The sequence below is a fragment of the Pteropus medius genome, unplaced genomic scaffold, assembly GCF_902729225.1.
Source record: "Pteropus medius unplaced genomic scaffold, Ma_sr-lr_union100, whole genome shotgun sequence".
Taxonomy (NCBI): domain Eukaryota; kingdom Metazoa; phylum Chordata; class Mammalia; order Chiroptera; family Pteropodidae; genus Pteropus; species Pteropus medius.
Window position 1 is genome coordinate 2,719,476 of NW_024349800.1, and position 18,989 is coordinate 2,738,464.

The 18,989-nt window shown below is 49.7% G+C and overlaps 2 protein-coding genes across 9 annotated transcripts; one reads left to right on the forward strand and one right to left on the reverse strand.

The window, feature by feature from the left end:
* Positions 1–1,100: 1,100 nt before the first annotated feature.
* OGG1 (8-oxoguanine DNA glycosylase) lies at positions 1,101–6,263 on the forward strand. 7 transcript variants are annotated; one of them, XM_039886675.1, is made up of 8 exons: positions 1,101–1,119; positions 1,475–1,582; positions 1,906–2,153; positions 2,706–2,885; positions 4,315–4,496; positions 5,341–5,491; positions 5,621–5,670; positions 5,919–6,263. In XM_039886675.1, exons 2-8 carry the CDS (start codon positions 1,476–1,478, stop codon positions 6,006–6,008), a joined length of 1,008 nt encoding a protein of 335 aa, XP_039742609.1. In that variant the 5' UTR covers positions 1,101–1,119; position 1,475; the 3' UTR covers positions 6,009–6,263. The 7 variants fall into 7 exon arrangements, with proteins under 7 accessions (XP_039742609.1, XP_039742605.1, XP_039742606.1 ...); XM_039886671.1 differs by lacking the exon at positions 1,101–1,119 and adding an exon at positions 1,128–1,253 and having other exon boundaries at positions 1,471–1,582; XM_039886672.1 differs by lacking the exon at positions 1,101–1,119 and adding an exon at positions 1,130–1,253.
* CAMK1 (calcium/calmodulin dependent protein kinase I) lies at positions 6,198–16,911 on the reverse strand. Of its 2 annotated transcripts, none has more exons than XM_039886667.1 (12): positions 16,754–16,911; positions 14,475–14,589; positions 12,622–12,753; positions 11,346–11,420; positions 11,099–11,237; positions 10,162–10,288; positions 9,992–10,067; positions 8,935–9,047; positions 8,269–8,347; positions 8,086–8,173; positions 6,589–6,706; positions 6,198–6,480 (listed from the first exon to the last, which is right to left on the reverse strand). In XM_039886667.1, exons 2-12 carry the CDS (start codon positions 14,555–14,557, stop codon positions 6,398–6,400), a joined length of 1,113 nt encoding a protein of 370 aa, XP_039742601.1. In that variant the 5' UTR covers positions 14,558–14,589; positions 16,754–16,911; the 3' UTR covers positions 6,198–6,397. The 2 variants fall into 2 exon arrangements, with proteins under 2 accessions (XP_039742601.1, XP_039742602.1); XM_039886668.1 differs by lacking the exon at positions 16,754–16,911 and adding an exon at positions 16,539–16,618.
* Between the last annotated feature and the right edge of the window lie 2,078 nt (positions 16,912–18,989).

Genomic DNA, 18,989 nt, shown 5'->3' on the forward strand with positions numbered 1-18,989 from the left:
TTTTCCTATTCAAACATTTACTGAAGGCATGCCTTCCAAGTCCTAGGCACCTATGGGCTGGCCTACCTACACATGAGACAATCATGGGAAGTAGTTACCTGAGGCTTTGGAAGAACTGAGACAAAGATAGCACTTGTCTGATGAGACCACGTTCCTGGTATTCTGCTAGGTAATATGGGTAGCGCACAAAAAGAAATCAGCTGCAAATCTTACCCTTAAAGAATTTGCAGTCTAATCAGATAATTCAGATACAGCAACCAGAAATCACTATGCTAGGTGAAAAATCGTCCAGACTAAGTGCATGTCTCCTAGCTCCTTGCTTTTTCTGTATTTCTCCAGAAGGGAAGAAATTACATAATACATCTTTCCAGGGCATGGGCAGCGGCCCTGGCATCCAGGCTAAGCAGAGAGGGCTTCAGGGCCACGAACTTGTCCTTGGGCTCTGAGTTGCCTTTCCCAGTTGCAGAGAAAGTCCCTGCACAGGCCGAATTCGGCACAACAGTGTGAGATGGTGGAGTACGGAAGGAATGCCCTGAGGCCAGGAAGCAGCTGTGACAATTGGCAGGCGGTGGCCGAGGCGGGATGATCCGTGGAGACAGGCTTCCGACAGAATGAAGTCTGTGAGGAGGCCTATGACCGGAGAGCGCAGACAATCCTCTGGAGACGGACTCTGGAGACTCCTCACAGGGATTCGGAAGGCTGGAGCTATGTTCGGGTCCGGGTCTGGGTCCGAGTCTCAGTGAAGGGGGGAGTCATGGGAGGTGGATCGAGGAGAGCGCGGTGTAGAGAGGCTCCCTGAAGACTGCGGTGAATTTGGTTGTGGGGGTGGTTAAGCCCTGAGGATTCCAGGGCTCTGGGGAGATCAGGCAGTGAGGACTGGGGCCCGAAGGCAAACTCTAAGCCCGGTCCGCAGAGTGCGAGGAGATGCCAACCCGCCGAGCGCAGAAAAGCCCAGAAGAAAGGACCAGAGCGGGCAGCGAGCCCAGCGCGCGCCAACCGCTGAGGCGCCTCGGGAAGGCTCACCCACCCGCCGCCGCGCCCGTTCTCATTGGCACCTCTTCCTTTCCCGCGGATTGGCTACCTCTGAGTCCAATAAACCCGGCTTGAGCCCTACTTCCGGTGAGAGCGAGGCAGGCCCCTGGAAAAGCCGGAAGAATCCGCTTGCTCGCGCTTCCCAAAGTCGCGGGCGCTCGGAGTACAGTGCCGAAGAGCCCAGAGGCCGTAGGGAAGCGGGAGGATACATCGGGCTGGAGGTTTGGAGCAGGAGGTGGGACAGAGTGGGAGGGGCGGGACTTTGGTGGGAGGGGCGGGGCCTGCGGAGAAGGGAGGAATTAAATGAATCTGGGCTTACTTTAAACAGACGAAGAGGCCAGGACTTGGTGGGCGAGGCCTTAAGAAGCGTGGTTTTTGGTGGGCGTTGCCATTATGGGGCGGAGTCATGTGGAAATATTAGCCCTTCCCTTCTGCCAGGTAGCATGGGACACCGTACTCTAGCCTCCGCCCCGGCCCTGTGGTCCTCTATCCCCTGTCCACTCTCTGAACTGCGTCTGGACTTGGTTCTGGCTTCTGGACAGTCCTTCCGGTGAGTGACCCAGGCTCCTGACTCCACAGCACTGCAGGCTTGGGGTACAAAGGAATGTTGGGAGTGATGGAAGAAACCTCAGGGTGTAAAAGGAAACTGAGGCACAGTGGTGAGCCTGTTACCTCCTTTATAAAGTGGATGTAATAAGCCTGTGCAGTGTTATGAGGATCAAATGATGTATGTAATTGATGTAAAAGAAAGCACTTTTGCTTTATAATTCATTAATCAGTTTTGTATATGGAACAGTTGTAGGTCGGGTGGGCCCCAAAGGGTTCAGGAAGGGAAACTGAGTATTGGGGCTGCCCTGTTGCCTCGGGGCTCAGGTGGAGGGAGCAAAGCCCTGCACACTGGAGTGGCGTGCTGGCGGACCAGGTATGGACACTGACCCAGACTGAGGAGCAGCTCTATTGCACTGTGTACCGAGGGGAAAAGGGCCAGGTTGGCAGGCCCACGCCAGAAGAGTTAAAGGCGGTGCACCAGTACTTTCAGCTGGATGTCAGTCTGGCTAAACTGTATCACCACTGGAGTTCCATGGACCCTCACTTCCAAGGAGTAGCTCAGAAGTTTCAAGGTGAGTACAGGGCTTGGGACAGAGATTGGGGTTCTTGTAATTTGGTTAGCTTACTCAGTTTTACCATCTGTAAAATGGGGAACACCTCATAAGACTTTATGAGGATTAAAGGAATTAATACATGTAAAGGGTTTAGAATGGTGCCTGTTGCATAGAAGTTATTACTATTATTATTATCCTGCCGATCACCATAGTGGAGTGACAAGGATATTGAGCCAAATCCTGGCTATGTGACCTGGGACAGGTGACATCATTTATTTTGTAAATATTTACAGAACATTTGCTGTGTGACTGGGGATACAGTGAACAAAATGGACACAAATCCCAACCCTCATAGCACTTATATTGTGGCTTCTTTATCTAGAGAATGGGTCGATGACCCAGACCTCACAAAATGCAGTGAAGAATGAGAGCTCTGGTGTTGCTTTCTCCAACAACGCTATCCTTTATTCCCCTGGGATCCCCCCGGAGCCTTGGTACCTAGGATTTGAGAGTGGGAGAGGCCACTCCCAACAGCCTGTGCTTTTTATACCCCCTGCCTCCAATCTCCAGGTGTGCGACTCCTGCAACAGGACCCCATCGAGTGCCTTTTCTCCTTCATCTGTTCCTCCAACAACAACATTGCCCGCATCACTGGCATGGTGGAGCGGCTCTGCCAGGCCTTTGGACCTCAGCTCATCCAGCTTGATGAGATCACCTACCATGGCTTTCCCAGCCTGCAGGACTTGGCTGGTGAGTAGATGGGTCCCTGCCCCCAGGTCCTCCAACAGCTTTCATGGTCTGCTCAGTTCTTCCCTGGTCCCTATCTCCCATCTCAAAGCTCCCTACCTTCCCTTCTGCCCTCATCCAGAACACCCTGCTTGGTCTGATCATCCCATCACACCTCATCATCCCTATCTGCCCCTGAAATGTCAGCACTTCACTAGTGTGTGCTTTTTGCCCTATGGGTTCAGTACCTCATCAGAAAAACATCTGTATGCAGTGTACAGTGGTTTGGGCTTAAGAACTCATGTTCTAGAGACAGACTTCTGGATCTGAATCCCAACTCTGGCACTTCTAGCTATATGACCTTGAGCACATTATTTAGCCTCTCTGTGCCTCAATTTCTTCATCTGTGGGATGGGAAAATAATAGCACCTACCTATCAGAGTTGTCACGAGGATAAAGGAATACCCATATTGCACCTAGCACAGTGTTTAGCATATGGGATGTATGCAGAAGATTCAAGTTGCTATCTTTACAGTGAACCCAACTATTTTGTATCCAAGAACATAAATGCTCTTCACAGCAGCCCTCTGAGACAAATATTTTACAGAGGTAAGTATCTCAGTCAGTAGATGTGAGAACCAAACTAGGGAAAGTAATTGGGGACTGCATAGCAAGGAGACAGCCTGCCTAGAGAAAAGAAAATGTTTTTGGTGCTTAGAAACCCAGTCTTGGGTCTCAGCTCTCAGCTTAGTAGTCATAAGACCTCAAGAAATTCATTCACCTCTCCAAGCTTCTCTTAACTTGTTTGTAGGATAGGAATAACATTTTCTATCTAGAAAGGCTTGAGGGATGAATAAAGCAATCATGAAGCAGGGTAGTGTAATGGGTTTGGAACACCGGTGTTGCTGTCCCAGACCCAGGTGCAAGATCCCGTCTCCACTGTGTTCTTTCTTAAGCAAGTTACTTAACCTGTTCTAAGCCTTCATTTCTCTATCTGTAAAATGGAAAAAAAGTACTGTCATCAGGGTCCTTGAGAAAAGTATGATAATGTATCTAAAGCACTTTGCCCGTGTTTGATACACAGCACTTGATCGAAGAAGCTGTTGCTATTATTATTACTATTATTTTGTTTTTTATAGCTATTATTTTAGATTGTGGGTTTGAATAGGCCTTTGGAAAGGTTAAGGAGCTTAATTGGGGAGTTCTTCCAGGGCAGCAAACCCTTCTCAGTCCCTGCTCCAGAGCCCAACACATTGTAGGTGCTCAGAAAACATTTGTAGAGGGGCAGAACCCAGGCCTTAACCCTTCCCTTTGCACATAAAAGTGTCCTGAGGTCTCCCAGAGGGTGGTAAGGGGTGGGAAAAGGGCACTGAGTTAGAGGGCTCATACTAGCCTGAGGACACGGGGGATTTGAGGATGCCTGACCCTGTTCCTTTCCTCACCTACTCCACAGGGCCACAGGTGGAGACTCAACTCAGGAAGCTGGGCCTGGGGTACCGTGCCCGCTATGTGAGCGCCAGTGCCCGGGCCATCCTAGAAGAACAGGGTGGGCTGCCCTGGCTTCAACAGCTGCGCAAGGCCCCCTATGAGGAAGCCCACAAGGCCCTCTGCACCTTGCCCGGTGTGGGCACCAAGGTGGGCACCACGGTGAAATCCCAGGGGGGTAGGAGCTACCCTCACCACCCATGTGGAGAGTAGCAGAGTAGGAGACAAGGCAGGCCTGAGATCTGGGTGCAGGCTTGGCTTCTGGAGACAGAGCAGACAGGAGAAAGTATACAAGCAGATGTCTGATTAAAGAAAATGCAAAGGGTATAAAGGACATTGCCCTTTGAATTCATTTTTAGAAAGGCCATTTGTTTAGGTGCATATATATACTGCTATATGTATGCAGAAATTTCTTGAAGGAATCACAAGAAACTTAATAGTGGTTACCTTTGGGAAGAAAATAGGAAGTTGCTTTTACTTTTCATTTTATTTTTTTCTTGAAATTATATATACTTAAAAAATTTTTTAATTTCAACAGGGTTAGCTGGCATAAGATGATTGGGAACTTGCCTTTTATTTTCTTCTTTATACTTTCCTATAGTTTGGAAAAATGAATTTTTGTTTAATGAACTTATTTTTAATGGTCTCTGAACTTCAGCCTAACATTAAATCTTGGTTTTGCCTCTTCCTAGCCATGTAACTTGAGCCAAGTCATTTCACATTTCAGTACCTCAGTTTCCTTGTCTTCAAAATGGATACAGCACCACTTTCTTCCCATGTTAAGATGAAAGCCTGGCCCACATAGATGTTCACACAATAGCACTCTCGTCACAGCTATTTTTAAAATTATTAATAGATAGTATATGTTGGTTGAGAATATAAAATAACAGTAACATCAGAGTGAAAGATAAAGTAGCTGGCTTTGGGGCTAGAAGCAGGGTGCTGCCTGGATCCTGCCATTCCTCCTCTATGGCTTACTCTGTGTCTGTCAAAGGTGGCCGACTGCATCTGCTTGATGGCCCTAGACAAGCCCCAGGCCGTGCCAGTGGACGTCCACATGTGGCAGATTGCCCAACGCGACTACAATTGGCACCCCACCACTACCCAAGCCAAAGGTCCAAACCCCCAGGCCAACAAGGAATTGGGTAAGGGGAGAGAGTGGGATGCCAGGGCTGGTAGTGGGCTGAAGTGGCAGAAACTTCTCGCACCTCTTCCGACAACCCTACCCCTGTGGATAGGGAACAATTAATTTTGCTTCATCATTTCTAATTTAGGAAACTTCTTCCGAAGGCTGTGGGGACCTTATGCTGGCTGGGCCCAAGTGGTAAGTGTACCTAGGATTCCCCTCCTCCTTCAACCCAGACACCATAGGATTTCTCTCCCCGCCCTGACCCGGTAGACTCTTCTACCATCACCACCCTAGGTGATCCCAAAGGATTCTCCACCCTCCCTCCCCAGCCTTGACTCCAGTAGACTCGTGATTCCCTGGCACTGCTGCACAGGAACTCTTCTACCTCCCCATACTGCCACCAGCCCTGACCCCAGTGTACCTTCTCCCCCCCCTACCCCCAGGTGCTGTTCAGTGCTGACCTGCGCCAGCCTCACCAAGCTCCGGAGCCGCCCACCAAGCGCAGAAAGAGATCCACAGGGCCTGAGAACTAAGTCGGGGGCACTAGACAAAGGGATTCCCCAGCACCTTCCTGTTCCATTCCCCACTACTCTCTCCCATCCAGCCTCATGTTGGGGAGGAGGACTCCCTAGAACTACCTCAGAGGCTAGGCACCCTCAAGTCAAGCAGTTGGCACAACAGCGTGGGGTGGGCTTATCTGGGGAGACAGAGAGCTACGTATGTATGGTTTTATCCTCTTCACTTTATTACAAGAAGGAACAATAAAATAGAAACATTTGTATGGAAAATGCAGTGGAGGAGTGGTAGGGAAAGGGATGGGGCCGGGGGTAGGGCAGAGTAACTCCCCAGTTCTGGGAGGGAAGGGGAGCAGGTTGCCCCCAACCCTTCCCACATAGGGGATCGTGACCCTGGATCCAGAGTCTTAGAGCTGGGGTGGCAGTGTGGGGGACAGCTCCGGGCCTGGCTCCACGCAGCAGTCTCGACAACAGCAGCCAGCCACTGGCCCTACATGGGAAGAGAGAACAGAGTTGGCTGTAGGAGCAGACCCTCCACTCCAGCCTGGGTACCTCTTTGTGGACCATCCATGCCCTTCCACAGAGCCCTGGTCCTCACCCCCAGCTGCTGGTGTCAGCAGCTCCCCGTGGCTTGCTGTCTGTCCCTGCCCCTCCTGGCTGGTGCCCAGCTGCAGCTTCCTCATGTGCCGCACCACTGCCGTGGCATTGAAGGCTTGCTGTGGGGAAGAGGGGGAAGAAGGGACTTTTAGGAGAGTGGGAGATCATGGGGCAGGGTCTGGCAGTGGGATTCTTGCAATGGTTCTGTTATTTTCAGGTGTTACTGATTGAACCCCTAAAATCCCCCAAAACATCTGCAAGGCTTTATTAAATTATACTCACCCATATTTATATTTACACACATATATAAAATATATGGATATAAACATATATATTACTTTTTATATATAATTAATTCATATTCACATAATAGCAAACACTTTATATAGCATTGTGTGTCAGGCATCATTCTAAGCACTTTACATAATCATTTAATCTTCACAGAAGTCTTTGAGGTGGGCACTATTAGTGTCACCGTTGTCAAAGGAGGAAACTGAGGCACAGAGAGGTTAAGTAACTTGCCCAGGTGTGTGCATCATTCTCTGTTCACCATATCCACCAAGATGTCCCACACTCCTCTCAATTCACCATGTCCAAAAACAAAAGCATCCCCCCAAGACAAGTGTCTGCCCCTAGGATCTCCATCTCAATGACAATACCACTGTCTACCCTGTCCCCAAACAAATACTTGGTCCAGACCTTGACATCTCCTCTTTCTCCAACATCCATTCTACCATCACTTGTCAATTCCGCCTTCTATGACTCCTGGACCAACCACTCTTCTCTGTTCCCGTTGCCACTGCTCTGGTCCAAACCCTCATTGTCTCTTGAGTGCATCTCTGCCACAGCCTCCTAAGGGGTCTCCCAGCCTTCACTCCATGTCTCTTGCTGCATCCTGAGAGCCCATTCTAAAGGGAAATTTCCTGCTGGAAATCCTTCTGGGGGTCCTCAGCATTCTCAGGATCAAGTCAGGGCTCCATTTTGGTACTTGGGACCCTGATCAGCCTGAGCTCCTGCCCCACAGCCCCTCAGCCCCTACTGCCCCCGCAGCCCCTCCAGTCCAGCATTGGCACTTCCCTGAGTGGACACACTCTCTTGCCTCTGACTCTTTGTACATTGGTTCCCTCTGTCTCAAACATTATTCTTCTGTGCCTAGCTAACTCCTACTCAGCTGTCAGGTTTGTCAGGCCATCACCATGTTTATGCTGCTTCCAGGACCCCGTAGGTTGGATTAGATGTCTCCTTCAGAAGAATTACACACTGTTCTAGACTTGGAGGTCAGGGACCCTCACTGGAATACAGTAGGTGTCAGGGAACACTGAATGAATGAATGAATGAATGAATGAATGAATGAATGAGGTTCTTCGGTAAGCATCCCTGAGCTGTTACTGTGTGCCCAATGTGGTGTTAGGTGCTGTGCAAGCTGAGGCCAAGAACGGGGGAGAGCGGGGAGGATTCCCAGGGAGGCTGGGACCCAGGACTAGGGATGTGGTCTCACCTTCCACTTGCTCTTGGCAAAGTTCTTCTTGATCTGCTCACTCACTGACTGATGAATATTCTTATCTAGAGCTGTATCTCCTGCAATCCTAGGGTAGGGTGTGTGGAGGGTTATCTGTGAAGGCAGAGCCAGGCCTGGGGGGCCCAGACCCCAGCCCAGTCCACAGCTCATAGGCGCTCTCACCACGGGTGCTGCAAGGCCTGCTCACAGGTGAACCTCTTCTCTGGATCCTTCTCCATCAAGTGCTGGATGAAGTCTTTGGCTGAACCCCCAAGACAAAAGCAAAGACAGAAACAGCATGGTAATGCCTGTGGACACCCGCAAGACAGAACCCACCCCCTCAGGTGTAGCCTGGCATCCAAGCAAAACAAGAGGTCAAATCTGTCCATGCACCACCCCACCCCACATGTTATCTTTCTCTAAGCCCTCCACCCAAACCCAGCCTTCCAGCTCTCTCTTTTGTCTCTTAAGAAAAACTTGTTCTTAGAGAAGATTCTACTCAATGCATTCACACTGGTATGTAAATGATTGATAATGATTTCACAGATTTGCCTCCTAATAGGAAGCACAAAAGGATAGATGAAAATTTTTATGTGGTATTTTAGGCATTAGGAAGTCAGTGGGGGAGGTATTTTCAAAAATACTCAGAAGACTGAATGAATGAATTGCTTACACGTTTTTCAGACCAGGGGCAAGCAGAGGGAAGTACCTTGGGTAGAGTAGTCTCAAAGATAGCTCTTAGTCTGGGGCCAGGGAAATGACTGAAGGAAGGCAATGAGGAGACCCCCAAAGCAGATGAGGAAGGCATCAGAGGCAGGGCCCAGAGGAAGAAGGCAAAGCCCCAAATACCAGAATCAGAGATGTCGTCCCAGTAAGGAGAGTCAAACTCGTACTCGGCCTTCAAAATCTGTTCAAAGAGTTTGGCATCATTCTCGTCATAGAAGGGGGGGTAACCGCAGAGCCTGGGCAGGGAGAAACTCATCCTCAATTCCATTTTCAGTGTACCCATTGGCTTCGGAATGGAGCTCAGGGCAGTCTGGGGGTCAGGCAGGACCCACAGGAAGGAGTTTACCCTTTTACAAAGAGAGGGGCAGAATCTACCCCTCTCTGCCTTGTTCACTCCTGTCCAGCTACACTGACCTTTCTATCCTTAACATGCCACCATCTTTTCTTCCTCAGGGCCTTTGCACTTGCTGTTCCCTCTGCCTAAACCATTCTTCCCCCACACCTCGAATGTCTGGTTCCCTCAGGATACCACTCAAATGTCGCCTCCACAGAGAGGGCTTCCCTGACCTTATCTAAAATGGCATCCAAGATGTGGTTTCATAGTATAGCGGTTAGCACGTCTGCTTTTCACACAGAAGGTCCTGGGTTTGTGCCCCAGTGGAGGCATGGTCCATGGTCTACAGCCATGCCACCCTGAACAAGCCCTTCCTACCGTCTGATCTCAGAAGCTAAGCAGGGTCAGTCCTGGTTAGTACTTGGATGGGAGACCACCTAGAAAGACCAGGTGCTGTAGGCATAAATAATAATAAAAAATAAAGTGAAAAATAAAATAGCATCCATTTCCATCTCCCTACCCTGCTTGATGATTTTTCTTCATAGCACTTTTTACCACCTGACATTATTTTATAGATTTATTCACTTGTTTTAAACAAATTTGGTTACTTGTTTATTTATTTGTCTGTCTCCCCTACTAGAGAATCTGCTCCCTGAGAGCTCCCTGTTTCGTTCTCTCCCAGTGCTCGATGCAGTGCCTGAAACATAGTGTCTACTGAATGAAGTAATATTAGTCATTAATTGGTAAATAAAAATGTGGATGGTAGGAAGGAAGAAATAGAGGGGAGGAAGAGAGCAAAGTAGGGGAGAGGAGAACACACACCCCAACAGCCAAGCCCCAACTCACAGGATGTAGGCAATGACCCCAATGGACCAGCAATCCACTGCCTTGCTGTAGGGCTTCTGGGCCAGGACCTCAGGGGCTATGGAGGGAAGAGGACATGGTGGTGACAAATCTCTGCTTTGCAGCTCCTGGCTCTTCCCCTGCCTGTGGCTCCAGCCCGGGGCCCTTCGCACCCACGTATCCCGGGGTCCCGCAGGCTGTGGAGAGCACACTGCCAGGGTCCTCCATCTTGGAGAGGCCAAAGTCGGAGATCATGATCTTGGAGTCTTCGTCCAGGCTGTAGTACAGCAGATTCTCTGGCTTGGAGGGCAGGAGGGAGGGAAACGGGCAGTTATAGATGGCCAGAGGCTGGTAGAACCTTCTGTCTCCCAAGCACTTCCTGAGAAATGGGCCCCCAAAAGCCACTGCAGCTTCATGGCTGCCATCTTGTTTGGAGGCACAAGAAACTCAAGTTCCAGAAAGGACAGGGCCTCGGAGATGTCGGAGGCCCTTTGTTTATTGTAAAGACTCAAAGAAATAATTTTTGAGCACCTACTTTGTGCCAGATCTTTTGCTAGTATTTGATTTCATTTCATCCTTACCATATCCCTGCCAGGCCATTCTGAATAATCCCACCTTACAGATGAGGAAACTGATGCCTTGAGAGGCAAACTGACTGACTTGCCTGAGAACCTACAGTTAGGGAGTAACAGGGCCAGGATTTAAACCCAGATCTGTCTCACCCCAGATCTGGTCTTCTAGACCAGAATGAGATGCACTACATCATGTGAACCCCATCGCAATCTCTGAGAAGGACGATTTCAAGAGTTTCTGGCTTTCTTCATTATATTTTGCTCTCCCATCCAAGTTTTCTACTAAGAACAAGTGAGACTTTCATTGTCAGAAAAAGACACGATGTTATTTGGATAAAATGACAGCAGAGTTCACCTTTGTGTCCATTTGAGTGTCCGAACTAGAATGGGAGGAGGCAATTTAGAGCTTACAAGGTGCATTTTGCAGATGGGAAGCTGAGGCTCAGCAAGCGGTAAGAGTTACCCAAGGTCATATAGTGAGGAGTATGCACAGTCCCCACCCCTGGGTGCCTCAGCTATTCACACCCTCGCACCTCACCTTGAGGTCCCGGTGTACGATGCCCAGGTCGTGCAGGTACTTGACAGCATCCAGCACCTGGAAGATGAGGCGGCTGGCATCCCGCTCTGTGTAGAAGCCTTTTTCCACAATGCGGTCAAACAGCTCCCCTCCCGACACCCTGCAGCAGGGGACAGGGCAGTTTGGCCAAGAGAGTGGGGGAGGTAGGGGGACAGGGACAGGGCAGCAGGGAGATGTTTGAGGAACGGGCAGAGGCAGGGCCACTCACAGCTGCATGATGAGGTAGAGGTGGCCCCCACTCTCATAGATGTCATCTAGGGCAACAATGTTGGGGTGCTTGATCCTGAAAGGAGAAATGAGGTGATTCAGAGCTAAGGACAGCTCAGCCACCTTCCCACCCTCACCTTGAAGGGCCACCACCTGAAAACCTAGGTAGGACAAACCAAGTATCTAGATCCCAAAGGGAAAAGCTGATTTACCATGATTGATTAAAATGTATTGGAAGGAAAGAGAACACAGAGGTAAACACTAGGTTCTGGCATTGTACAGACTTGAGTTCAAACCTGCCTCTACCACATTCTATTTGGGGGCAGTCTTCTCACCTCAGCGCCGATCAATATATGATTTAAAAATTTTTTCAGTTTATGTTTGTCAGCCTCCACAAAATTGGGAGCTTTACCCAGCACCGTTCCTCCAGCACCTGGTGCAGAGTAGGTGTTCACGAATGTTCATTGAATTGAGTGTAACCTCTCTGAGCCTCAGTTTCTTCATCTATACTATGAAGCCAATGACAGTACTTCCTTTAAAGAGTTGGGGTAAGGATCATATGAGATAATGCAGGTAAGTGAGATGCTTGGCACAGTGCCTAGCACATAGTAGATACTCAATAAATGAACCAATGGCAGTGATTGAACTTGATGGAAGGTAGCTCTGCCACAGAATTGCTGTGTACCCTGGGTAAGTCTTTGCCTTCTCTGGGCCTCAGTCCCCCCACCACTACCACCAGTAGTGGAAATGATCATTTCATCCCTGCCTAGGGTGGTTAGACATCTCAGGGAGGAGACTGGAAGTAAAGATCCTCTAAGTTTTCCAGCAAGGGTAGCAAGTTTCACATCAGCATGAGCAATTCATAGACCAGTTGGTGTTGATTTAGTCAGAAGGTCAGCACATAGATATTTTTAAATTTGCTGAGTGGCTTATTATGTAGGGAGAACTTGAGGTAGGTCTAGTGATAATGCCAGTTGAGATGTCTGTTCAAGCCATGTTCAAGGATTGACCTTTAGACCTGATTGAACAGATTAAACCACTGTAAATAAGCAGCGACATCTCAATCACATCTGTCATATTAGCTGTTGTGCCAGGTACTTGAAATAAAGGGCCTCTAATGCTCTCTATAACCTTGACCAGTGGAGATTATTACCCTATTTTATAAATGAACAATTCGAGTCTCAGAGAGGTTAAATGATTTGCCCACAGCAGGGAAGGGGGTGGAGAAGGGTCAAGATAGGATAAACCCAGGCAGGGACAAGTTATGGGCCACGCACTTGTGGAGCACAGCAATCTCATTCTCCATGCTGCTCTCCTTGCCCTCTAGAGCCTTCTTGGCGATGCATTTGATGGCCACCAGCTTCTGAGTTCTCTTATCTTCTGCCAGGATTACCTCTGAGAAGGCCCCTCTGCAGGGAGAGGGGATTTATGAGGTGAGGAACTGGAACCCCAGCTTCCCTCCAGCATCTCCATCCCCTATGGGTTATATGACCACCTCCGGACCAAGGAGGTGGGATCAGCCTCCCCACATCACTTATCCACTCCTAGTGCCAGTCAGAGTAGTCTATGCCCTGGCCATGTAATTGGGTCATGTGATGCAAGCCAGGTTATTGGCACTTTGAGAATGAGGTGCTCTTTCCTGCTAAGGTAGAATATAAGTTTAGGGCTAATGGTAATCATTTTTGCCACCACTTGGGGAGAACCTGCTTGAGAATGAAGCCAGTATAAAGGAAATCAGAGCTGAGGAATGGACATTTCCTGATAATATCAGGTGAACGCCTAGATTCAGCCATGCCTGAAGTTTATACCCTGGGCTTTTTGATTGTGTGCATGACTGATTCCTTTTTCTGCTAAAGCCAATTTGAGTCATGGCTAATTTAACACCCTTTAGAACCTTGAAGAACCATCAGCATCACTGTGAACTCTTTAGAACTGCAGAATCTCAGGCCCCATCCCAGACCTATTAAATCAGAATTTCCATTTTAACAAGAAACTTCATTTGAGAAGCAGTGCTTTAAAACAGGCTCTTAGAAGGGAACAAATAAACTCACTTGCTCTGAAGTTCATTGATTAAGGCGGGCTTACTAGAGTATTCTTTCTATAAATATTTGCTTTTCCTGGGATAATAAGAAGTCAGAAGTCAAAGAAAAGCATCTCCCATGGTGAAATCTCAATCATCAGAATAACTAGTGACTGTGGTAGCTTCATTGCTGGTTTCCAGTCTTGTTCCTCTCCAAGTTACTCTCAATGCTGTGGCCAGAGAGACATCCTGAATTGCAAACCTGCCAAAAAGTCTTAAATGTCTTCCTATGGCCTGTGGGATAAACTCCAGCCTCCATAGCTTGGCTTCCAAAGTCTTACATGACTTGTTCTCCTTTCTTCTCCAGCCTCTACCATTCTTCCCCCAGCCTCTGATTAAAAAATTCCACCAGACTCTTTACCCCTTTCCACACAAAGCATGCCTCTGAGCCTTTGCTTATGCCATTCCTTCTGCCTAGACTATCCTCCTCCTTCTCTGACAAATAAATGCACTCCTACCCACCCTTCAGTCCTCAGCTCTAATACTCGCTTCACCAGAAAGTTTTCCCCCAGATAGAACACACTGCTCCCTCTGTGCTCTACAGAGTCCTCATTCTCTACTTTAACTGGAGCCCAGCACATACCCTGTTGTCATTTTCCATCAGTCTATCTCCCTCACATGTCTGGTATCAATTTGAAGGCAAAGACCGGGTCTGGGTCATTTCTGGCCTTCCAGCACTGAGAACAGAGCCATGCTCAGCTGCAGTTCCTAGACCTAGGCCAAAACTCCCAGCTCTTGGCAGCAAGTTGGATAAACTGGCTCCTTCTTTCTCCCCTACTTCCTTCTCTTCACAGGAACTTGGAGCTGTGGCAAGAGCAGCCCCTGTTCCACCCACTGTTCGCCAGAAGTGAAATGCCGGGACCAATCTGGGCCATGGCAAGGCCTCCGCAGGGCTTGGCTGTAGGAAACAGGAAGTAGTCATCAACCGACCAGAAGAAGCACAACCCTGGATGGCCTCCCTAGCCAGCCAGGCCCAAGAGTGAAGACCATCCCAACCCCAACCCTTAGCTCAGAGACAGCTGCTCCCTTCTCTCCTGCCCTGAGACTCACGTTCCCAGAACATCACGGAAGTCGTAAATGTCCCTAATGTCTTCTGCCTGCTTCCAGCTGGGGCCTTCCACTGCCCCCGGCATGGCCCACTGTCCCCCGGCCACAGCCAGGGCTCCTAGAAAAGGGAATGGAAGGAAAAGACTCAGTTGGGCTCATAGTCTATGTGGGAACTTACTGGAGGCTCCATTCAGTTATTCAGCCTGCATTTATTCATTAATTCATTTATTCGACAAAAATCATTCAACATTCATTCATTCACCAGTCATTTGTCCATTCAGCAAATCCTTATGCCTAAAGGAAACTCTTTCATAGTGACAGCAAAGTCTTTATACAAAGTCATTCATTCATTCATTTATTCAGCTTCACCTCTCAGTTTCTCTTTCCAAATCCAAATACAGAAGGGGACCTGTCCTCTGCCAGGACAGCAGAGAAGACCCTAGAGCAGCTTGTAGAAGCACACAGCCCCAGATGTTCCCCCTGTTCCCAGAACCAGCAATGTCCCAGCCCCACCCTGGGAATTGGTGGGGTGTCTCCTCTCCCTCCTCCTCCTTCTCCCCGCCTAGCCTCTCAGAAATCAGGTTTCCGGCAGCCTGGGCTTCCAGCAATATCTCAGCCACATTTTTAAATAGCTCCTTCTGCACTGTTACCACAGCAACAGCAGCCACAGCTGGAGCTCACCAGGCCTCCTATTACCCCACTACCTCCTGACTCCTTATCTGGAGTCCCAAAAGCCTGAGAAATGGTCCCACCCAGCCTGCCCCTCTTGACTTCACTTGACCCTGATCCAGTCTATATCTTGCTCTGATGAGACCTCTGTTAACAGAAGGTGGGAGTTCACTCTCCATTTATCAGATAGGGAATAGGGATATTGAGACTAAAGATGGGCAGGGGCTGGGTTCAAAATTCCTCAAATGACACCTCACTGGGGCCTCAGCTAAGCTTGCTGAGGGCAAAGGCCTTAGAGGGGACTGCCCTCAGCTGGTCCTTCCAATATGCAGGCAGACTGGGGCCCATTCAGAAAACACACCCATCCCAGGCCCATGGAGGGTGAGACCGAAACAGAGCCCAGTGTGTTGTGTGATCTTGGGAGGACACTTTCCTTCTATCTCTTCTGCAGGAGAATGAAGGAAAGGTGCCCTGGTGTGAGATCCCACTTCTTGGATGGGACCTCCTTCCTAGCGAGGCCTGGCCACCCATCCAGGCATAGAAACTTCAGGAAAGCAGAGTTGATGGCAAGCGCTAGAGGCAGAGTTTTAAAATGTACCTAGAGGCCTGGCACATACAACCCTCACAGTTCTACACGTACCCCTGCACCTAGACACACCACACCAAGCCCCACCTACCCATCTGAACCCAAACACCTGCCCCCAGACCAGCACACTCCATACCCAGATACCCTGACACCTGATAATATATGTACACCCAGCACATTTGTCTAAATGCACACTCTCCCAGACATCCTCACACAAATATCCCTCCAACAGATTCTTTTCACACCCTGAGGCACACGGCACACCTCTCTATATACCTAGACAAGATGACATCCAAGACACACACACACACACACGCGCACGCACGCACGCATACCCAGCCTGCCGGACGTCCAGTTCGTTCACGCATAGCGCAACCTCCGGATCCTATGCGCCCTAGAGGCTCACACTCCAGGCTGGACCCCAACAACTTACATGCCTTCTTCAGATATCCTCCGTGCACAATGTGTGTAATCCTCCTCCCCAGCTCTTTTGAATGAATGCTAGCATGTGCACACCTGGACGCACATCTGCCCAGCAAGCACCAGTTCCCCAGACGTCCACCCATAGGGATGCAGCAAACGCCAACACACAGAGAAACTCTGTTATATGATCCACAGACCTGTGCTGAACGTTGGCACACAACAGGCACAGGCCCCCCACGCATCTCTACGTCTCAGAGTCCGGTTCTTCACATTCGTATGACTGAGCGCGTGTTGGCACACACGGAACGCCGGGACCGCACGCACCCCGCACACACGCACGCACGCACGCACGCGCACAGGCATGCAATGCAAGCACACTCCCTCCCCACCTTCCTCTATTATTCCACTCAGTTCTCAACCGGCCATCCTGGCACCTGCTGGGCCTAGGGCGGAGGTAGAGAAGAAAGGCCCAGCCCTGCCCACCCACAATCCAGATCTCCCGGCACCCCCTCCCATTCTTGGACGAGGGTATCCATTGGCTGAGGGGTCCGGCAGCCCCTCCTTAACGCCCAGGGGTGCAGGCGGGGCGGCCCCGGGGCTGTACCTGCGGCTGCCCCACCGTGGGGCTGGCTGGGAGGCCCGAGGTGGCTGGCGCTGAGCTCCCGCCACGGTCTGCCGCCTCTTTGCGCCTGACCCGCCCGCCTGCTCTCTCTCTGGGGTTCGGCTCGGGCTCAGATGGCTCCCTCCGCCTGCCTGCGTCTCTGATGTCAGTGGAGGAGGAGCCTGCGGCGGAGGGACTAGAGACTGGGAGGCGAGACTCCGCTCCAAGGCTGGGGAAGGGGCGCGGGGGCGGGGAGAAACAAGGGGAACCCCTAGCACAGGTCAGATCCTCTTCTGAACTCTTCCAGTCCTCCGCCTCCGGTAGGACCTCCATGTCACAGAAGGGACACCTGAGACCCAGAAGGATGAAGGATTCAAAATCAGTAGTTGGTCCAAGGCAAAGACAGATTCGAACCCAGGTCTCTCTGATGCCAGAAGCTGGCCAGTTTCACTGTCTCCTAGTAGAGTTTCTTGCAGAACAGTCTGGGAGCTCCCCTAGGGTTCTTGGGCTCCGTTTACCCTCCCTTCTCACCCCTACCCCACCTCCCAGTGCCCAGAAGGGCTCAAGAGACTGATGAGGGGAGTGAATGGGGGAGTAGGGAAAGGACAGGAAAAGAGTAGTTAATGAAGAGAATCCAGCACTCAAGGTGGGGGCCCCATTTGACAAATAGGAAAAATGAGGTCCGAGGTTCCTCAACGAAGCAGAGCTAGCTGATTCCCCAATTCCCTACACTTGCCCCTTGAAAAATGGGTGAGGTGCCCAGGGAGACTGGGGTTAGGGAGAAAAGAGGAAGGAAAGGGAGTTAAATAAGGATCCTTGAGGAAGCAGGCCAAAGAGGACTGAAGTGCCACGTGACTGGGCAGGCGCGCCAGGAGCTGATTGCTGGAGAGGGGTGGGCATGAAACTGCTCCTGGGGCGGCAGGCAGTGGGCCAAGGGACCTGACCGAGGTCCTCTTGCGCAAGGCCTTCCTTGCGAAGAAATTCCGTGCGGAGTGAAGGAGGAGGGAGCAACTCGCGGGAAGTGGGGGTAGGGCTGGACATGGCTAGGCAGAGAAGGCACATTGCTTCGGCTCCACTTAATCACTTCTCAGTGCTGCTCCCCACTCCTGAATTTCTCTATTTTTCATCTGGAGATGGGGAGAAGACAATGCTTACCCCAACTCAGTTTCAACTGGCTTTTTCTTCTCTTACCCTCCCCGACTGTGTCAGAGGATGGTAAATTTATTATGCTCAGTTTACAGATGACAGAGGAAGATGGTTGAGGTTCCTAGAAAGGCTTTAGGGACCGTTTTATCTGAGTCACACTTTACCTCTCTGAGTCTCGGTTTCTCCATCTGGAATATGGGAATATTAATGACTGACTCAATTCTCCTGAGAATTCTATGAGTAATGGATGTGCCTGAAATACTGTAGGGATTCAAAATATGAGGGCTAGACTTAGTGTAATCTGAATCTCAGAGAAGGGACCTGATTTATCCAGAGACAGGGGCCTAAGAGGCAATTTTTCTCTGCTAAATCTCAATACCTCAGACTCTCCAGTCCATAGAAAACACACTTTGTACCCAGGGCTGAGACTCTCCCCTCTCCTCCCTACACCCACCCAACACACCCACTGAGCTGGAGTTGTCTTACCACAAATTCCTGTTTATCTCGCTGACAACATTCCCAAGGTGATAAGGTGCTGTCTGTCCTGAGAATTTGTACAACTTTTATGCTCTGTTTTACATTTTGTCTACTTTTGAGAGTATCTGAGGGCACTTGTGCTTTCTTTTTTCTTTTTTAATCAAACACATTGTCTTTTTTTCTTTTAAAAAATATTTCTACTAAACAAATGACATGCGATCATTGCAAGAAAATTACCTAAAATACTAAAAACAAAGACCATTTTTGCCACTAGTCAGATTCTTTCACTTGCCAAGTAACAGAATCCCAACCTAAACCAGCTTCATCAAAGAGGTACTATGGCTCACAATAGCTAACGCTAGATTGAAGGAAAAACACCAGGCATTAGGGGCTTGGAGACTTCAACTGGAGATGTAGTACTCATAGGATTCGCTTTCTCTCATCTCTCCTTGTCTCCATCTCTCTTTGCACGTTGACTTCCTTTCCTCTGCAGAGTGATCCCCTCTACCTCGCAGGAAACATGGTGTGAGGCAATCCAAGCATTCCAACTAAACCCAGCAGAAGGGGAGATGTACACTCAGGGAAGGACTCTGATGAGCTCTGCTAGCCCCAAAAA